Source organism: Zingiber officinale, chromosome 5B (genome assembly GCF_018446385.1).
Source record: "Zingiber officinale cultivar Zhangliang chromosome 5B, Zo_v1.1, whole genome shotgun sequence".
NCBI lineage: Eukaryota > Viridiplantae > Streptophyta > Magnoliopsida > Zingiberales > Zingiberaceae > Zingiber > Zingiber officinale.
The window spans coordinates 106,973,783-106,995,732 of NC_055995.1; the positions used below are offsets into that span (position 1 = coordinate 106,973,783).

General features: G+C 34.9%; 1 protein-coding gene across 2 annotated transcripts in view; it reads right to left on the bottom strand.

The window, feature by feature from the left end:
* The window catches only part of LOC121985288 (chromosome transmission fidelity protein 18 homolog), a 100,782-nt gene that overhangs the window by 61,524 nt on the left and 17,308 nt on the right, over positions 1 to 21,950 (bottom strand). For both annotated transcript variants that reach the window (XM_042538643.1, XM_042538642.1), the window contains exons 6-12: positions 13,999 to 14,085; positions 13,617 to 13,718; positions 13,486 to 13,551; positions 13,066 to 13,176; positions 12,925 to 12,986; positions 12,737 to 12,781; positions 12,518 to 12,591 (exon numbers count right to left, since the gene is read on the bottom strand). In XM_042538643.1, the coding sequence (XP_042394577.1) occupies positions 12,518 to 12,591; positions 12,737 to 12,781; positions 12,925 to 12,986; positions 13,066 to 13,176; positions 13,486 to 13,551; positions 13,617 to 13,718; positions 13,999 to 14,085 (547 nt within the window). The remainder of the gene's footprint in view (positions 1 to 12,517; positions 12,592 to 12,736; positions 12,782 to 12,924; positions 12,987 to 13,065; positions 13,177 to 13,485; positions 13,552 to 13,616; positions 13,719 to 13,998; positions 14,086 to 21,950) is intronic.

Consider the following 21,950-nt stretch of genomic DNA (forward strand, 5'->3'; position numbering starts at 1 on the left):
TAGAACACATACAAAATCTTTTAAATACCAAATTTTATCTTATTTAAAAAATTTATATTTTGTATAATTGTTTAATTAAGTTAAATTAAACTAATATTTTAAAATTTTATATTGAGCACAAGGCGATTCAAGTTAGTTTAAGTCCATAAATAAGCACGATAAGATCAAATACTTTAAACTAAATTTTATTTTGATTAATTTAAAATTAATTCAAATGTATATATAGAATAATTTAATCTATCAATAGCAATATATTTTATAAGATTAGAAATTATATTATCATTACTTTTTTATCTTCTGTCTACTCCATCCTTAGTCTCACCATCGAGGACATATAAGGGGAAAAAAATAATAGAAGAAAAGTAATTATATGTAGAAAAAGATGGACGGGGGAGGGGAAGAAAGGAAAGAAAAAATAAAGTATGGCCAGTCACCTCGGCCTAGCATTCGCAAGGTCATGACTAGGCTTGGTTGTTGCGAGACCACAACCTTGAGGAGGCTTTGCGACCAAGTGAGGCCTCTTGTAGTGGCATTACTACGAAGCATCTACAAGACTGTTGCCGCCTCACGACTTCTAGCCAAGCGCATTGGTGCCGAATGGTTTCATGCATATCAAAATAGTAAATTCAACTCATGCCAACATACATGATATAGTATCTTATTCCTTGCTATTTAATGATCAAAACATTGTAAGTAGTTATCATTAATCAAATTATTAAACAAATTTTTAGAACATCAAGAGAACAAATTTGAATACTAATAACTAATACCATTATATGTATGCCATTAAATAAATTAATTTTAGTAAAAGAATAATAATTAACAATTTGGTTTAAATATTAAAAACACAAAAATAATATTTACTAAATTTATTTAATATAAACATAGCATTCAAATTATATATTTACCAATTATCCATAGAAGTTATGATAGATACTTATTTCAACAACAAAATTATTAAATAGTATCGTATTGATGTCAAAAACTATTATATAATAACATTATTGACAAATAAGGTTATTACTAATCAATGGTTATTTACAAATTGAATATATATACTGCATAATTAAATCTGTAATTTAAATTTATATTTGCATATTGGTAATTATTTATCATCTAGCAGTGAACTAGTATTCTAAATTACGGACTAAACAGCCGCCTAAGCGCTGCTTAGGCGCTAGGCGGCCGCCAATCACACCGAACAGTGATAGGCAGCCAGCCTAGGCGGACGAGTCGCCTATATAAATTTAAACCCCTAGTTAAACCCTCTTCAAATCTTCTTCTGCTTGTTCGTCAACCTCTCATCTCACCGTCGCAGATTCTGCTTCTTCGATTGTCTCTTCCTCTTCGATCATTCGAGGTAATTTCTCTTAATTTTTTTCTATTAATTTCTTCGTTTCTTCTTCAATCATTTGAGGTGTCGTCAGTCGCCTCTAACGACACCGGAGGTGTCCTGTGACAACTCTGGCGCTGCCAGAAGTATCGCGGTCACAAGGCGTCGATACTGGTACCGAACATTTCTCGTAATTTCAAGTAAGTTCAACTTAGACATAGCATTTAATTAATTCAATCAACTCCCAACTTAAATACATGCTATAAAAATAATTCATGAAAAAGATTTAAATATATAAAAAAATAAAATAAAAAATTCTGATAAATCTTATTAATTCATATAAATCAAATATAAATATATTAAAATATATATATACTAAAATAAACTGATAATTTTTATTAATTTATAAATCAGATTTAAATATATAAAAAATATATTTAAAATAAAAAAATAATAAATTTATTAATTCATATAAATCAGATTTAAATATATAAAAATATATATTTTATTTCTCAAACTTGCTATATAATTATATCTTAATTATTTTATATATAATTTTTTCTCAAGTTTGTTAATGATTTCAAAGTTCCTAAATTTATTCTTAAATTATTTTTTAGGTTATCACAATGGCAAGCAATCCATCTTCGACAATATTCGTCACTCGACTCAAATCCGAGATTCTTGGGAGAAAGTCAAATGACATTAGATGGGAGTTTGGGACGTTGATTGATCTTAAGATCCTCGACAAAAGTAATTGCAAGTTGAGTGGAAAAACGACGTCGGGGGAGTGTATAAGATAACACATAGGAAATACACCTGGAAATATATTTGGTTGTTGAAAATCATCTCAAGAAGATAAAAATTAGTTCAAACAGGCTATTTTACAAGGGAGGAACTGAAAGAAGAACAAAATAATAGAAGAATAAAGTTGTAAAGCAAATGTGACTCTTTCTCTGGACAAAGAAGGTTCTGAAATTGAAGGGATAAATGAAATTTAAAAAACCTCTTCCACTTAGCCATGGATAGATATGCATTGATAATTGCTCTAGAAAATATAGGCTCAAGTGGGGAGTAAAGTGATTCGCCAAAAAAATATAAATGAGACTCTTTTCAAAGAGAGAACTCAACAAGTTCAATAATATGTTGGGAGCTAGATTTATGAAAATAGAATCTCATTCAATGCTATTGATAATGATAGTTTCAAGCAACTAATGGAGGAAGGTCAATTTAGACCAGGATTTAAGCCTCCAACTCAATATCAACTTAAGGAGTCACTGTTGATAACCAAAGTTGAAAGAACAAAACAACTACTAAAGAAACATGAAGAAGAATAAAGAATGGGTGCTCGATCATGATAGATGCATAAAGTGATTGAAAAAGAGCATCTTAAATTTGTATGTTAATAGCAAGGAGAGTACTACATTTTTAGAGTCTAAGGAGTCTTCAGACGGGCCACATACAGCTGAACTTATTTTTGAGTATATTGACAAGTGTGTTGAATAAGTAGGAGCTCAGAATATTGTTCAGATTGTAACAAAATGCCACCAACAATATAGCTATAGCTAAATTGATGAGAGAAACGACCTTGGGATCTTTTGGAGTTCATGTGCAACTTACACTGTTAATCTCATACTTGAAAATATTGGCACACTTCTACGATATAAAAAGGTCATTAAGCAATCCAAGTCTTTTATCATTTTCATTTATGTTAACCATAAGATTTTGTCAGTGATGAGAAGTTTCACGAAGAAGAGAAACATAGTCCGGCTAGGAGTTACCAGGTCTGTATTATATTTCCTCACATTGCAAAGTATAATTGAAAAAAAAAAAATCTTGTTTACAGGTCATGTTTACAAGTGATATGTGGGAGAAATGTAAATGGTCAAAAACAAATAAAGAGAAATTGACTTACTCTCATGAGCATGAATTTTTGGAATGGTGTGACACTTTGAAAATATTTGCTCCGGAAGAGTTCTTCAATTGGTAGATGGAGGTAGAAAATCATCTATGGGGTTTCTATATAGAGAGCTTCTTCAAGCTAAAGAAGATATCAAGGTGGTTCTAAACAACGTGAAATCAAATTATCAACCTATCATAGTGATTATTGAGTCAAAAATGAAAGGTAGACTTAATACATCATTGCATACCAGTGTATTTTTGTTGAATCCCTATTTTTACTATAAAGATAGTTCTATTGCTCTTTATGAGGAGGTCGCGACAGGGATTTTTGAATGCATGAAAATTTTGCATGCCAATTAGTTAGATCTATAAAATACAATTATTAACAAGGAATTTGCAAAATATAAAGACGAGACTGGGTAATTTGGAAAAACATTGACAGTAAAAGCATGTGAAAAGAAAGATGATACATTTGATCCATGTGAATGGTGGAGTACATACGATGCTCACACACCCAACTTCCTAAGAGTGGCATTGAGAATACTTTCATTAACTACAAGTTCATCTGAGTGTGAAAGAAATTAGAGTGCATTAGATGGAGTAAGTTTTAAACTTTAAGTCTTTAAGTAAAGAAAAGTATTAATTTTTAAAGTTTATATTCATGTTACTAATTATAATATTTACTCTCTTTTTTAAGATTTATATAAAGAAAAGCAATAGATTGGATGTTAACAGATTGAACGATTTAGTACTCGTCCAATTTAATACTAGATTGTTAAACAAACAAAAAAAAGAGAAAAAAGGAATGTCGATGTGCTTCTTGCAAATGATGTTTCAAATGCACGAGGTTGGATTGTGGATGGTGGAGATGATGATGAAGTTGAACTAGATTCCAAACTCACTTGGCAAATGGTTGAAGTGGAGCTGATGAAAATCTACATCCCCGAAGAAGCTCTAAAGTGAGAGAAATTCACGAGGATGATTTTGCATCCGAAGAAGAAAAGGAGGATCACAATGAGGATGTTGAGTTTCTGTCAAATGAATAACAAGTTGTTGAAAATTATGGAGAAGAAGTAGAATAAATACGTGATATTTATTAGTTGTGTAATTTTGAACTCATTTTAAATTTGATGTTATTATGTTGGAATTATAGTATGTAATTTATGTTGATATTGTGGAATCCGCCTAGAGGCGCCTAGTCCCGCCTAGGCGTTGGGCGCTGGTCTAACGTCCGACTACTGCCTAGCGAATTTTCAAACCTTATAGTGAGCACATACCACATAATTAAATCTATAGTTAAATATTAGCAATTATATATCATTTAGCAGGGTTAACTAAGAGAGGGAGTTATATATTAATTAATATTATTAGTTTATAACATAATTATATATTGATTAACTTCATTAAACATCATAGTACTAAATAACTAACCATACTGTAATTAATTAATACTACTGTGACTAATTAATTATCCGTCTTACAAACAAAAGTTTCCACTTTGACACATTAACAGCTCCCTCTCCTCTAAATCAGACAAAAGTTTCCACTTTGAAACATAAGCAGCTCCCTCTGCTCTAGATCTCTTCCCTAGATGACACGTTCCTCCTTGGCCCCTTAAACAATATATTAATGAATTATTATATTAAAATATTTTTTATAACATAATATAATTTGCGATAACATAATTAATAATATCTAATAATAGTATATTTCTAAATCATTCAAAGTATTTAATAGTACATTTGTGTCTTGTATTCAGTAGTATTATTATTTAATTGGATCTATGGTAGATTAATAATAATATTAAAACTATTTATTAAAAATAACTTCTTAAATCATTATTCATTAAGCAATTTGACAACCACCATATCCGTACTGCTTCTCCGCATCTCACCTAGCCAAAGCCTGCTTCATCCTCCAATATCTGCCCTCCTCTACCATCAATAGCTGATGGTCCTCCAACCCCATTCTTCATGTTTACAAACGTCCAAAGGCTCGTTTTCTTCTTCTCGGTTTAATTGGTTTCATATTTGCAATAAATCAACTGAATTTTTAAATCTTATTTCATCCTTAACGCACCATTTTCCACCAATTCCCATTGATTTTTGGGGGGAAGTTGTTTATTTATCTCATGATTTTGATATATCTTTGGGAAATTGGACAATCTTGGATCAGAAGACTGATTGTAATCCAACTGATCTGATGTATAATGTCTAAGCTAGTTGCTAAATTGATCAAAGACGATAAGAAAAGCAAGAAAAATAAGACAATAAAAAAAAAGACCCATGAGCAACCAGAAGCACTTCGGCGAAGCAACAAGACTCAGACACAAGTAACAAGACACCAAGGATGCAATGAGAAGGACTATTGCAAAGTAGACTATATATACAAACCTTCTTCTACGTCTATTCCTCCATGAGCAACATCCCAACAGCACCCATGGTCTCTGCATTCCTCTTTTGTGAGCAACGAAACATCACAAAAAGCACAAGACATTGCAAAGACTGCATCGAAGCATACTAGGGATCCAATACGCATTTTCCACTTTCTTATCTGCCTCCTCATCAACCTCACACTACTCTTCCTCCTCAGAATGACCAAGAGCCAACTAACACTATAGTTATTTAAGGCGTGAGGCGCCGAAAAGCGCATAGGTGCTATGAGGCATGAGACGCACAACGCAAGGTGAGGCACACGCCATACCAAAGTAAGGCGATCTAGGTATAAATTTTTACAATTCAAACATATATGAGAAATTTCTACCAAAATATTTTACTAATAAAATTATAGTCCATAAAATATTAAACACAATTCAAATTAAAAAAAAAATCTTCCTCAATCATATCATTATCATCATCAGATTTGTATAACTGAATTTTCATCAGTTTCCTTTGACCAATTTCTTCCTCCTCTTCATCAATAAGTTGGCTCATAGAAGACCTTCTCTTAGTTCCTTTTGATGTAGTTGCCCTTACTTGTTTTGAAGAAAATGAAACTAGAGATCTAAAACTATAGGCATTTTCACCAACTCCAGAAGCCCGTGCAGCTTCACTCCAAGTTAAATTGTCATCATCAAATATTAAATCAATTTCTTCATAAGTGCTATCATTCAATCCCCATCAACTATTTATTATTATCGTCTCTATAATCCAAAGAAATAAGATTGACGAAGTCACACATATCATATCTCCCCGTCTATCAAGTGTCTGATAGGTGGAATAGTCGGCTTACCAGACGTTGGTATCTCCCCTTGTTTGTCGAGTGTGTGATAGGTAGAGTAGTCTGCCAAAAAGTCATTGGTATTTTCCCCTGTCTGTTGGTGCCTAGTCCTTTTCATAACCAATTTTATTTGATCCATCTATCAAGGTATCCACCAGTTTGTATCCAAGCATTCAAGTTTCTTTTAGTAGATTCATAGTGTATTTTTGTTATGAAAGAAAAATACCTTATCTCGGTCTTGCCAGTTCCATTCCTAGGAATAATTTTGGATATCCGAGATCTTTGATTTTAAAACCTCTCGCGAGGAGCTTCTTCAATAAAGTTATTTCTTTCTCGTTGTCCCCATGACAAACAATGATGTCATCACCATAAACAATAAGAATGGAGATTTTGTTGAGATTTTTACGAAAAAAAAAAAAAAGTGTGATCTGCTTGCACTGTTTGTACCCGTGTTTGGTTACAGATGTGGTAAACTTGTCAAACCACAGTCTAGGGGATTGTTTGAGGTCATACAAGGATTTGTGTAATATGCATACTTTGTTAGGTATGGTCCGATTCTAGATGGAACTTCCATATACACTTCTTTATCAAAGTCTCCGTTTAGAAAGGCATTATCGTTAGCGGCAAAGGAAAGGAGGATCCTGATCGTGTTAAGTTTAGCAACTCGAGTGAAGATCTCTTGATAATCTATTCCATAAGACTGTGAGAAACCCTTTGCGACCAGTCGTGCCTTCAATCTTTCAACTGTCCGTCTATCTTGTGTTTGACTTTGAATATCCATTTACACCCAATTGCCTTTTTCCCTTGTGGTAATTCGCTGATGGATCAAGTGTCATTTTTCTATAGTGCTCTTATTTCCTCGTTTACTGTCTGTTTCCATTCTATCTGATTTAGAGCTTCATTAATGTTGGATGGAACCTGAATGTTGTCAAAGGAGGCTATACAGGCTCGATATTTCAAGGATAGCTTTTCATAAGAGATGTAATTGGAAATGTGGTGCAATGTGCATGATCTGACCCCTTTCCTTAAAGCAATTAGTATCTCTCGATCATCTGTTGTGGGTAAATTGGATTGATTTAAGGTCGTATATGTTTCCAACTTTTGGACTAATGTTGAGCGTGTTTTCGTCTAGTATATACACAAACTTCTTCTGGTGTATTAGGCTGGGTAGGGGATATGTTTATGTTGAGAGTAGGCTCAGTGTTTGTGTCAAGAGTAGGCTGAGGCACAATGTTTGTTGTAGGGATTATTTTAAGATCTTTAGGATGATATTCTCTCAAGTTCTCCCGTGAATATCGGACTTGCATTAGTATGATTGATTTTTAAAAAATGTGGCATCCATGGAGATGTAGATTTTCTTAGTGGTAGGTGAGTAGCATTTGGATCCCTTTTGAAAGGATAAATATCCAAGAAAAATGCATTTGGTGGAGCCAGGTCCCATTTGCCCCGATGATGTTTGTGGATGTGGATAAGGATGTGCACTTAGAGATTTTGGTGTGTGGCAGGGACTGAAGAAGTTTGGTGTGTGGGAAAGAATGGAGAAGACTTTGAATTGGGCTTTGGAAGTTGATGATGCGTGATGGCATACGGTTGATGAGGCCGGTAGAGACGACATCGCCGCAGAAGATTTTGGGTGGAGGAAAACATTAGAGAATGAGTTACTTCCAAGAGGTGTCTGTTTTTACATTCAGTAACTTCATTTTGTTGTAGAGTGGCAATGCAAGAACTGAGATGAATGATACCTTTGAAGTTAAGAAATACTCCTAGGTTTGAGGTGAAGTATTCTTTTGGATTGTCAGTTTTGAGTACTTGGATGGACATATGGAACTGTGTTTAGATCATGCCAAAGAATTTTTCAAATATGTGACCAACCTAAGATTTTACTTTTATTAGAAACAACCAGGTGAGTCGTGTATGATCGATCATCAACAAAAGTTATGAACTAGTGATTTCCTGAGAGTTTTGATTCAGAATGGACCCCCAAACATCGTTGTGAATGAGTATGAAAGATTTGGATGATTTATAGTGAATTTTTGGGGTTATGTATGTTTAGAAAGTTGGCAAATCTCATATTAAAAAGAACATACCTTTTCATTAAGGAATAGATTTGGAAACAACTTGGCAAGATAAGCCAAATTTGAATAACCCATAGTTATTTAAGACATAAGACGCCCAAAAGAGCATAGGTGTTGGGGCCTCAGGCGCTAAACGTAAGGTGAGGTGCAAACTTTTCCGAAGGAAAGCAATTTGGCTATAAATTTATACAATTCAAACATATATAGAAAATTTCGACCAACATATTCACTAACAAAATTATAATCCATAAACTATTGAATAATAATATAAATATAAAATTCATTAACATTCAAATATTGAAATAGTTTATCTTCATAATCAAAATCAAACTTCAAATTAAAGAAAAAATAAACTTCAAATATTGAAGAACAATGCAGAGAGAAATAAGTTTGTAAGATTGATGTTCATTTTTTAGGGCTCACGTAAGAAAAATGTGTCGCATGCATGCAATCTATTTAAAGGTTGATGTTCATTTTTTAGGGAAGAGAAGAGTCACTTTAGAAAAATATATATTATGCATGCAACTAATTAAAAGTTGATGTTCATTTTCTAAGGAAGAGGAAAAGTCATGGTTGAAAAAAGTGTCGTATGCGTGCAACCTAATTAATTTAAAGGGTAATTAAAGGTATGGGTTGGTCTTTAAATTTTTTTTATTTCAATAAGGCGAGGGAAATCACGTCTTAAACGCGTCTTAACCTCTCAAAAGGTGTGCGCTTCTTTCAAGTATTGCGCTTGGGTCATAGGTGCAAATGGTGTGTCCGGCTATGCCTTGCGCCTAGGCGTAGCCAGGCAAGCGCTTTTCACAACTATAGAATGACTTAACCGCTAGTGCCATAACATGATTTCGGCACGTTTATTAAAAGTTAGATGACAACCAGGTAGAGATGGCAAGTAGAGATAGAATCTCGTGAATAATGTAGAGTCTTGAACACTCAATCGTTTTCCTCATCTCTGTATCCTAAAATTTATAATGATGTGGGGGAGAATTTAGCACAACATTTTAAATCATGAGTCTATTTACCGATGGATAATAAATTGCAATCTAGTGTGGGAGCATAAAGAATGTTTTTCAAACATATGTTTGGTGTTATTTTAGCTTAACCAATGATTTTAGCCATTGCTCCGTTAGCAAATATTTGACTCGTCTTATTGTGGCACAAAGTTATAGAGTAAAAATATATCACCCGTCATATGTTCCGATGCTCCTGAATTGATAATCCATAGCCCAAACGACCTGGTTTTATTTTTAAATATTGGGAAAATACCTAAGTGGGCTGAAGCTTGTTGACCTTGTCCATAAATTGACTGAGAAGCTGGTGGCTTATGGACCTGCGGAGGGTGTAAATAAATAAGTGGCGGTACTTAACAGTATCCAGTTGAGGCAGGGAATTGGCTCCCATATTCCCTGCTGCGATGTTGGAGGAATGCCATATCCTGATGCAACAATTCCTTGGGCAGGATACGCTGCAGTAGTGCTATTTGGTGGTCGACTCGATGGAGGTTGTTGAACTGCAGGTTATTGAATTGGCCCCCCCGGCACCATAAGCAGAGGCAGATCCATCTTGAGATGAGATAACCATTGTGCCATAGCTAACAGTCAATCCATAGGCCTGCTGATCATACCCACTCTGAAGGTTGGATGCTGTGTAGGAATAAGCAGGAGCATTGTATCCAGTAGAATATCCATCTTGTCCATAACTTTGTTGTCCAGCAGATGTCTGATGGTAAGCAGCAATGCCATAGGAAACCTGATTGTTGTAACTAGGAAGTGGCTGTCCGTAATTGTAGCCTGCGCCACCATCAGTAGAGGATCCTCCAATAGTTTGTTGCTGTTGTTGGGATTGTTGATTGTAGTAATCATATCCACCAGGTGCAGTTTGCTGAGTAGGTTGATTGGTTGATGACATGATGACATGAAGAGGAGGAGGAGAACGGCAGTCGGTTAGGGAGATTTCAATAGAGAGATAGTTCCTTGGTAGAGAACCAAGGCTCTAATACCATGAAGACAACCAAGAGATGAAAATAACAGGACTATTTGTCCTATTGATTCTTTATTTCTTGATAGAGCAAAAGTATAAATATAATGTAAAGCAAGAGAAAAGCAAATGAAATACATATTTCCAAGAAGACATTAAAGGAAGCTAGGAAGCCCAAAGGGCGTCAAGGGGAAATGGGGAAGCATGCTTCCAATTAATATTTTATTTTCAACAATGCCTCATATAGTCCTATTATACTTGATAAAAATTAAATCATTTAGTCTTTTTTACATTACATTGTTTCGTCTTTAATGAAGCTTCACACAAAACAAAACAAAAATATTTTTATTTTATTTTTTATAAATAAATTTATTTAATATTTCCTTAAATATTTATACTTACATGTTCAAAAACACTTTAGTTTCATTCACAAGCATAGAAATAAGTGTTATATGCTGCGTAATTAATTAAAAGAGTAATTAAAGGTATGAATTGGGCTTTAAAAAGTTTTTTTAGGCTTGATTTGCATTTGTATGTCTCGCTTCAATGAGGCAAGAAAAATGCGACTCAAGCATGCTTGCCACCTCTCACAAGGCGCACGCTTAAGGTGACCAGGCTCAACAAGCTCACCTGGCTGCACCTTGCGCCTAGGCGCAGCAAGGTGAGCGCCTTTAATAACTATGACTGCTCCAAAACAATATTGTCCTTGTGGTCTAAATTAAGTTGAAATTTTAAACCTTACTTTCAAATTTCATCTTCAAACCACAATTCAATAATATATTCTGTAGAAGACTTATCCTAGTGATTACTCACCAAATTTCTCAACAACATTAATAATTTTTTGAATTGTCAATTTTGAGGACGTTATATCCTACAATCAGAGTTTGGAACCAGCACCTATATCTGTCAGTTTATCTGTAGAAGCATATACCAACCTATATCTGTAGAAGCACTTGTTTTCTTGTGATAGATTCCCTAAGGCAAAATCATCAATGTTTACCGTGAACAAAATCAACATTCTCTAAATTAATTTGTAACACTATCTTATTGATCAGAGAGATCAACCTGATGTAATAGATCCTTCATTTGTCTCAGAAACTTGAACTTCATGTTATCCACTATAATGGATGACCAGATATGAAGAAGATGATGCCAGCAATATAAGTGGCTCAATAAAGAAATCTAATTAACCCATAAAAACATATCATTTGCCATGAGAAGAATGATGCGGAAGATAACTAGTTCAAATGTCCACTCCATATGATTTAAAGGTTTAAATCATTTTCAGATCTAGACCATTCTGGATCTAATTATTATTGTAATTTACTTTGCTTTTGGAATTAGAACTTTTGTGTTATGCTGGATGGTAATGTTTCATTTTAAGCACTTTTTAAATATATTATATTGTATTTGAAGTTGTAGAACCTATAAAAGAGACATAGGGATGATACAGATGACCGATTTACAAGTTTCAGATATTAATAAAAAGATCCTTTTGATTCGTTCTCTTTCCAACTGAGACCACTGATTGAGGCATGCACCCCTAGGGTGAGATTCTCTGATTGAGACACATGATTCATATCTTCCATCTCTTACCTTCTCCACTGCCCATGTTGTGCCAGAGGTGTTTTCAATGTGTGTGTGTGGTGCCAGTCTTCTTCCTGGATAATACCTGAGAACAGGCACATGCAGCCCGTCTTTTGCAAACCGTTGCACAGTGCACATCACCAACCAATCCACCTCCACATGATGTTGAATCTCCTTGAGATCTCTTCCTCTAAAAATCACAATACTCCCCTTTCTGTCAACAGCAATCAATCAAGCTGATACATCCTAACATTCTCAGTGTTTGCTGAGAAATATTCCCGAAAAGCAATCAGAGATATGGGCTAGCAATTTAACTCTAACATATATAGCCATTGGTAAATAAAACTACAAAAAGAGATTATGAAAATAATGCACATGACTTTGGAATTGAATAAATTAATTTTAAAAAAAAAAAGTGATGACTAACCAGTATATTCAGCAAGTGCAGAAAGTGCACTTTTATTAGTCCTGAATCCTTCTCTTGCACATATAAAGTTAAGCCTGCCATGAGCGAACTCTTAAACTTAGAAAAATGACCAGGGCTTCAAAAGTGAAAGTAAGAAGCACAAAGGAATAAATGGAAAAGAAAATGAAAGAATGAGAAATAAATTCAATGTCAATTAGGAGTTCTTCAGAATTCACCAACCTATTCACAACACGGTTAATTGTTGGCTGGACAAAGGTATGGACCCTGTTTAAAATTTCTTCTCATCAAAATATGCAAGACTCATTTATTCTTAATGTCAGACAAAGACAAACTTATTGCTCAGCTCTAACAAATAATTGATTTGCACAAATATAAGTATCAATTTTAACACAAAGCCAAGCACTCACTTGGCGACTTGGCGAAGTGCTCTCAAGGCAGGTGCATAAACATCATTGCATATGCAGATTACCTACGGAAATACCAAGTATTGGAACCTGAAGAGTAACAAATCAATAAAGACGTATGAAGTTTAAAAAAAAAATACTTACAGGTCTATTCAGTATTGCTGATTTATGTCTCTTTTTTGACATGGTCTTTCCTGGTTCTGCTTGATGAGTGGAATTTTCCTTATCGCTGCTTAATTTCTTTTCCGCAGCTATCTATAAGAAAAGAATCTTGCTATTCGTGATGCAACACAACTTCAGTCAGTTTTAAATTGTTGACACGTGTATGACTATTGATTTAGCTACTTTGTTATGTTACAGTTGTCAATTTATGCATAAATTTTGCTGCTTGGTTCTCAATCGTTTGTTATATGACTCTTGTAGCTCTTTTTAACAGTGCCACAACATAATTAATGGCCTTCTGTTGCCATCCATATAATATATCACTACATGAAAATCTTAGATGCAAACAGCAAACTTGCACGTGGTATCTAAGAAGTCAAAGACAAAGTATAGAATACATACCATTTTCAAAATTACATCGACGACACCTTTTCCTTCACCAAGTGCCCCATCAATTTCATCAATTATCTGCAAAAACAAAGTTGATTACATCAGAAGAACCACTCTTCAAGACATGGAAAGGTAAAACTCACCAAACACTTGGGTTTGGCATCAGGCATGACAGAGTTCATCTGTATCACATCAAGAATTTTTGACTCCACTGTAGATGCAGAGCGATCGTCACTAGCATTAATCTGCAAAAAAGATACTTAGAGGCAGCAGCATTACTTCATTTCTAATAACAAGATCATCCAATAACTATACAAGTTCGTACTCATTTTTAAAAGATCCAATATTAATTTGGGATTTTACTAAAACATCTAATCTGCAAGATCATATTATTTAATGAAAAATGAAATTGTTACTTCAATTACAGTTATTCATCACAATTTCTTAGAAGTATCCACTGGCTACAATTTGGCATATGTCCACAACGCCATACAATAGCAACTAAGGACACCAGATGGAATCTACCTCAACAGCACGATATCCACAATGCTTAGCAGCTATGTTTGCAAGTGTAGTCTTCCCAAGGCCTGGTGAACCACATAGCAGAAGAACCTATAGAAAATGATCGTCAACGGTATCATAAGTGAAGAAAATAAAAATTGTAGCATACCTGTACTAATTTATTTCCTGTAATTTGTTAGAGGAATAGCTATTTGGGTATTGCACAATTTTAGCAATTTTAGTATTGTGTGGACAGTATGGTAAATACTGACACTGTGGGCTCTAAACATACTTTTATTCATCTTATTTGTTTAATAATTTGTTAATGTTTTATTCACAGTATCAGTCCAATATATCTCTCAGATTGCCCTTGAAGGAAATCTTAAATGATGCCACAGTTAAGCTCCAAGATTTTGCCAAGACATTAAAAAATGTTCTTATGATTAAAATAGTAAGAGCAAGATATTGGTTCAATCATTTAATGTCAAGTACATGAATTTTTTTTCCACCATCAAGCCTTGTAGAAGGAAATATATTTAATTAAAAATAACAAGTCATTTAAATTCGTTTATAGTTAATTTTTGCTACTTTAGTCCCTCTAGACACCTTGAGAAATCCATATCATATCAACTAATTCTCTCATTGATAGTTCTATGAAGGATGTTGTGAATGATTAATTTTTTTCTTCTCTCTCATATAAAGGACACATAAATCTCAATATTTTCTTACCATAAAGCTTCTTTGTTCATACAATTGTTTTGAAAAACTTTCCTCTTAACCTTAGGAGCACAGTATTTTAACCAACTAGCTGCTCTGCTATGAAAAAACTCACAAATAATGATCCAGATATCAAATTATCTGACAACAATTATCGCTACAACAATTACTAAGTAATTCAATTAAACTCAAATCCTTTGGTTTTGGTTTAACTGAGGTTTAGAACTTACCGAAATAAAATCACATTAACTAAAATAAAATTGCAGTCACAGAGAATATCATTGTTAGTTTATTTTATCCATTACAACCATAAATAAGTTAAAGTTAAAGTTAATCCATCATATAGATCTAAAGTTAAATGAGTTTGTTGATGCTAGACAAGCCCTGACACAAATAACTTAATTAACATTAGTAGCTTTTAGAAGTTAAAACCTTAATATAATTACTGATACAAACTTTACTAAATTGTTCAGTTAGTTTCAGACCAACATATTTATCCATATTGGTGATAAAATGATATTTGGATTGTGGTTCTGTTCATTATTAAGCAAACTAACATCTATGAAAATAAAATACACCTTTTTCACTAATAGATTAAGGCACATCAAGCAAGAAATCTCGTGCTTTTTTAAGTCACCTTGACCTCCAATTTCTCATGATATAAGGATATATCAAACAAAGACATGGAATGAGACAAAGGTTTTCCCACTTGCCTAAAAATTAGTTTACTTCTTCCATAATTGTCAAAAATGATATTGGAATCAGTATTGGATGTTCAAAAATCGTACACATTTACCTTATTTGATTGATAGGATCTATCAAAGCAGAATCAATGAAGACAGATTTTAAACAGGTTGGAAAATAAATAGCTTTACATTATAATTATCAAATTAACCACATTATATGATTAACTAGTTAATTATACAAATGCTAATAATATGTTATGCACTATTGTCAATATATAATATTATGAATATTATTAAGTTATATTTTATCAAATCATTAATAATATTAAAAAATGATAAATTTTATATTAAACGATAAAAGTATAAAAGTTGAACAGAGTGAAATGTCAAAAGTCAATGATAAGAAAAAAAAACTATTATGTGAAGACTTATAGTCAATATTAGTCAATATGAACTTGATGCTTAGCATTACATAAGAATAATAAATCTAGTAATGTTGATGCACAAAATCTAAAAAAGGGTAAAATTACTTGAGAAGGACAGGCCTAGATTCTTGATGGCTCAAAGTCTTAGCAGATCAAGGAGAGATTAGATACTTGGAAAGGACGTCCAAGAAAGTCAAGGATCATCTTGGCAATATAAAGTCCTCCATCAAGTCATAGAGACTAGATACCAGGCAATAAAGTCTTGAAAGTAAGTAGGCCTTCTAGCAAAGTCTCTGGTGAGATATGAGAGTTGTGAATTATGAATTATACTCATGGAAGGTGGATAGAGCTCAACACTAAGTGAAACTCAATCAATAGAATGCTTAAGCCAAGTAATCATCAACTGGAATGAAATCTAATCAACTAGTACATAAGTCAACAATTGTATGAATTAGTCAATTGAAAAATCTTAAATCCTCACCCGAGTGGTTTAGATCAATGCGTCAACTAATCAAACCTCAAATTCTCACTCATGTCTAGATTTGTAGTTTGGAATAGTCGACTATTGACAAACAATTATTGGACACTAAGAGCTGACTGATCAAACCTCAAATCCTCACCCCATTCAATTTATGGTTTGAGCTAGACTGTTGGACATGGAGTCGATTTATCAAACCTTAAAGTGATGAGGTATTGTGTTATAAATCAATTGACTAGTTGGATACAACTAGTCGACTTATAAGCACAGAGTCGATTCATCAAACGTCAAAATTGATGAGGCTAGCCGATTGTTAGATACAACTAGTACCTCAAAAATTGATTATACATGCAAGAAGTCGATTTATGTTATGATCATTCGGCAAATCAGCACTCAGCCAGAGTTGAAACAAATAATACATCTCTTTTAAATAGTTGACTCGTGACTAATCCTATGTATAGTGGACTGGGAAATCGACTATGGACCAAATAATAGCAAGCAACAGAATCATCTATGTTGAACAATCCATTGAATTTTATTGAGCAGTCGATTATCAACCGGACAGTCAACTGTGGACCACACAAAAGCAAGCACAATATCATTTCTATTAAGCGGATGACTAAATCTTGTTAATGAGTCGACTGATGTTGTGGTTCAAATAGAAATGAGCAAAACATCTCTGTTAAACAATAGACTAGAATGGACGAAGCAGTCAACTACTGCTAGAACAAAAAACTAGAAAGGAGTCATTGCAAAGAAAAAGGCAAGCTATCGACTCATAGTAACACCATCAGACTCCGGCCAAATGATGGCGACTCCACTCAACTGACTGGATGAAAAACAAGGCGGACATTGTATCTCGATCATAATATAAAAGGAGACCTTGGGAGTTCATCCTGAAACCAATACAAAAAAACTAAAAGTTCTTCATCTTCTGCGATAGAAATCTCACAGAGTTTTTTGTTTATTGTTTTCTTTGTTCTATTCTCATTATTGTATCCTCTTGTACTCATCTTGGATCCTTTTTTAAAGAGATCACTAATAATATAAGATATTTCTCTGCCTTTGGCGTGTTGCCGGAAAAGAGTAAGAAAGTGGAACTTCAAGAAGTGATTAGTCCTTAGGAGGACGATTGAACAGCATTGTGTGAATTTGTCTTCATTTACATAGTGCTCGTCTATTTTTGTATATATATTTTTCATAGCACTTATTAATCTATGCACCATTCCCCTTTAGTCTCTCTTCGTACTCTATCTCTTTTATTATACTATAAGAAAATATTACATTACTTTATTTGAAACCAAAACTATTTGAATAAAGGAGAATTATTTTTTTCATGATTTGATATGATTTACAATTCCATAATTCACAATCATGATTCTATATTAGATTAGTAAAATATCAAATGAGAATCAACAAAACAAATTAAAAAATAGAACAATAAAAAGTGTTAGATTAATGATAATCAAACTAATACATCATGTTATTAACAAGTTCATCGTAATCAATTAATTTCATTTATTTTTATATCATACTAATAAGCTATGGACTATCGTTAATATGAAATGTTATGTATACATTAAGATAATTTTATCAATAATCTTAAATATTAATAACATTAGCAAGTAACAAAGATTTTTAATTGCTAGAGCTCTAGGGTTATCAAACTTGTTAGTTAGGTTTCTTGTGGGTTTATTCTCACAATAGATGTAGTCATAGAGGTTTATGTCGAATCCTACATATATATGAAATAGCCAATTCAAAATGATAATATTACCAAAGATATCCTAGTTTCAAGTTAGTATTTGATCAGTTACACTCCTTTGGTTAGGATTTTCTTCCTCAACCCCCTAGGGGGAAAGGTGTCCAACCTCACATCCATCATCATAAACCCTAATTTTGTTTCTTGCCTCCCTCTACCATCATAAACACTAATTTTCTTCTCCGTTCTTCCAAGACATAACCCTTAATTTTCTTCCTCCTCTCCTTTCTCCTTCTTTATAAACCCTAATTTTCATCCTCCCCTCTTCATTGTCATAAATGTTAATTTTCTTCTTCTCCTTTCTTTATTTGTTCCTCCTCTCTTTCCATGATCATAAATTAATATTTTCATTATCCCTTCTGTCATCATAAATAATAATTTTCTTCCTCCCCACTCCGTCATAAATTCTAATTTTCTTCCTCTCCTATCTTCATCATTACCATTGTAAACCTCAATTTCTTTCTCCCCTCTCTTCCTTGTCATAAAACCTAATATTCTTTCTCTCCTCCCTCTATTGCTAACAAAACCTAAATTTCCATTCCTCCCTTCACAATATAATCTAGGATTACCTCCTTCACCATCATAAAAGCACAATTACAAATGTTTTCACTTTTCATCCAATTAACAATCAAGATTTAAACAAGAAATAGAGAAGTGGCTACTCAAACAAAACATGTAAAGGAATAAGCATGGTAATGATTCATTTAAAAGAAAGCAGCAAAAAAATAATGGTGATAAATATAAAGCATTTTATTTTTCACAATTTTCATCTTAGTTTACCAATTTCTTCTTCTTTCGTCTCAAGAACTATAAATTTCTATCACATCATCCCTTTTTTTGTAAAATACCGGAAAAATGGCGAATAATGATAAGGGAATTTTCCGGAATTTTTAGATATTTTTCGGGAATTAAACGGAGTCTGTATGACACGTTTTAAGGAGATCAATTAATAGCTGTGAGAAAGCCTGTTTTGCTATCCTAATTAAGTTGGGAGTTGATTAAGGAATGAACTTTGGGTTTGATTGAATTAACCCTAGGTATTTAATTTCTTTTCCTTAATTCTCCTCTTCACTTTCCCGATTTCTTCTTGTCACCGACGCCAACCCGATCGCGAGCCTCTCCTCTTCATCGCCGCTGCTGACCGACGCCGCCGGTGTGGAGCCGCTCTCTTCTCCGCTCCCTCTCTCTGTCCAACACCGGTGATTCCCGATCACCTACTGCCAGCCCTGCTAGAGCCGGATTTTTGGCCGAAGCAACGTGCCCTAACCGCCGCCGACCCTCTCCGCAGTCCCCTTCTGCTGCCGATGACGAGAGCCACCTCTCCTCTTCCTCTTGCCAACGCAGACGACGATATTCCCCCCCCTCTGCCCTAACGCCGGCAGCCGAGCTTTCTCCGTCGCTGAGAGAAGGAACGCCGACGCGCAGAGATCACGCCGTGCCCTAGCCAACTCGGCGCTGATCTCTCCTACCGTGCCTAGCTTTCCTCTCGCCTCTCCTGTACCCTACCGCCGGCCAACAGATTCAATCCTGCGCCTCTCCCCTCTACCGATCTCCGGTTCTTCTCCGATTGACGACGTCGTCGGCTACCGCCGGAGCTGGAGAGACCCTCTATTGCGGAGGTCATGCCCTAGCCTCTGCTGTGATTTGGCAGCACAACTGCCAACTTCCTTCCGTGCCCTAGCAGCGATTCTTAAAGGTAAGGGTTGAGGATTTGATTTTATGCTTAGTTGTGGAAGTGTTGATTTTGACCTAGGGGTGTTGGGTTGCAGATTGTTAGTTGTGGCAATTCTTGTGGGGTCGAGGATTTGTTGCTAGAGTTCGTACAAGTCATCTTTTTCTGACAGCAACCTTCTCCAGCAGCGTATCATCAGCTGAGGATTCAAAGGAGGTAAGTTGTTAGTTAAATGTTATAAATCAAGAATTTGAGTGGAATTCTTGGTTGTGGTTCTATGGATATTGATTTGGAATGTTTGAATGGAAAGGTGCAGCGGGTTTACTATGGTTTTTGGCTGAGTTTCCAGCAGCATACAGTTTCATCTCTTCAATTGTGGGTCAACAACAATTCATCTGGTTTTAGGTGAGTATTGAAGTTTTATTCTTGTCTACATTTGGATGTGAGTAGTGTGATGTGGATAGGATGAATGATTGTTGGTTTGATTATCAGATGTGGTGGTTTGGTTAGTTGTAGACGATGATATTTGGTTGTTGTGGATTTATGTTAGCTTCTCGAGGATTTGATTTGGCTAATTAATTTATACGTAATTAGCTAAATCTATATATATATCATGTTGTTACAGGACTGTGATTCGAGACGGACATCTCAACATCGGAATTGGTTCGATTCGATCTATACTGGAGGCGGGTACCTTGACTTATCTTTTTGATATGTCTTGTTGATATGTCTAGTAGATCATAGCTTTTAGTAATAATTATGTTCGTCATTGTTTCGGTATGTCACTTTTGGATACCTGTAACATGCTTGTTTTGCTCACCTGATATGCATTTTATGCTAGTACCCACATGATTATATATATATATATATGCTCAGAGAAGTAGTGGCATACCATACTTGTTATGTTCAGGACCTAGGTTTTTGATATTCTATCTGACCTGTGTACTTTAGATCTTCGTATTTGACCATCGATATTATGATACTCATTTTATGTATATGAATATGGTTATGTTGATCAGTTTATGCCATGCTTAGTGTCATGCATCATGATTGCGATTGTCGGCTCCACTATGGTCGAGCATATCGCCAGTTACGTATCGCACACACCACCACTCACGGGTTAGTGGTATATCGACAGTGTGTGGCGGTTCTTGTTTGCTCGTTGGTCCGAGGACTCGCGTGGTAACCGCAGACAGTTCCGCTCTGTTGGCTCACGGCATTTAGTGTAGCAGTAGTAGGTGGACTCGTTTGGCTCCGCTGGTCGGTGACTCGTGGTAGCCGCAGAGATACCTCCCGCCATCGTGTACCGGGAGATGAGCATTGAGCCCCCATTTATGATTTGGGGTCACAGGACGGGAGTACTCCGACAGCATCTCGGTCACTCATCAGGTATGGTGATGCTAGAGTGCACGGTTGTCACACCCTACCCACCCGGTCTCACCATCATGTGTGAGATGATTGACTGGCGTCAGTGGTGACACCATCATTGGCATCATACACATTTATACATTTATCGATTGTGTTTCACGCACTTATACGCATTGGATGGATCGATATGTTTGATACGCATACAGGATTTATGACACTCCGATCCGACGACTTGATTATTCGATAGTGGCCCCGGTGAGTACGACTTTTTAGCCTTTTCATTACGCATTTCCTTCTTTTGTTCGGAGATCTCCATAGTTATTACTATTTGATATAGTTTACTATACATGTCAACTAGGTATCTGCTGAGTTGTTGAACTCACCCCCGTGGACTCTATATTTTTCAGGTACCAGGTTGTTATGATGTCGCTTGGAGTATCCTGTCTGCTGGTCCCCACGTCACATCAGAAGACTTATCGGTTTCACGTATGTTTTGTTTGTTTATGTATCAATTTGTTTAACTCTGTACTTCGGTTTTGTTTTTTTTTTAGTGTTGATGTTGTTATGTGGTATTTTGTATTTGTTGTTGGTTGTGTAAGCCTAGCCGGCTAGCAGTTTCGTGTTTGGTTTGTATATGATTTCTGTCGTTTTCCATTGTGTTTTGATTTTGGTACAGCCGAGTGGGCTGCTTTACTTTTAACTGCGTGGTTGTGTCAGCCAGAGGCTGAATTTGATATTTACTGCGTGGTGTTTGTTTTCTTTTATTGTTATGATTCCAGCCGCATGTGGCTGAGGTATATTATGCCTGTAGAAGTGCTTCAGATTGTCACCGGTACAGGGGAGGTGCTGCCGAAATTTCTTCGGACAG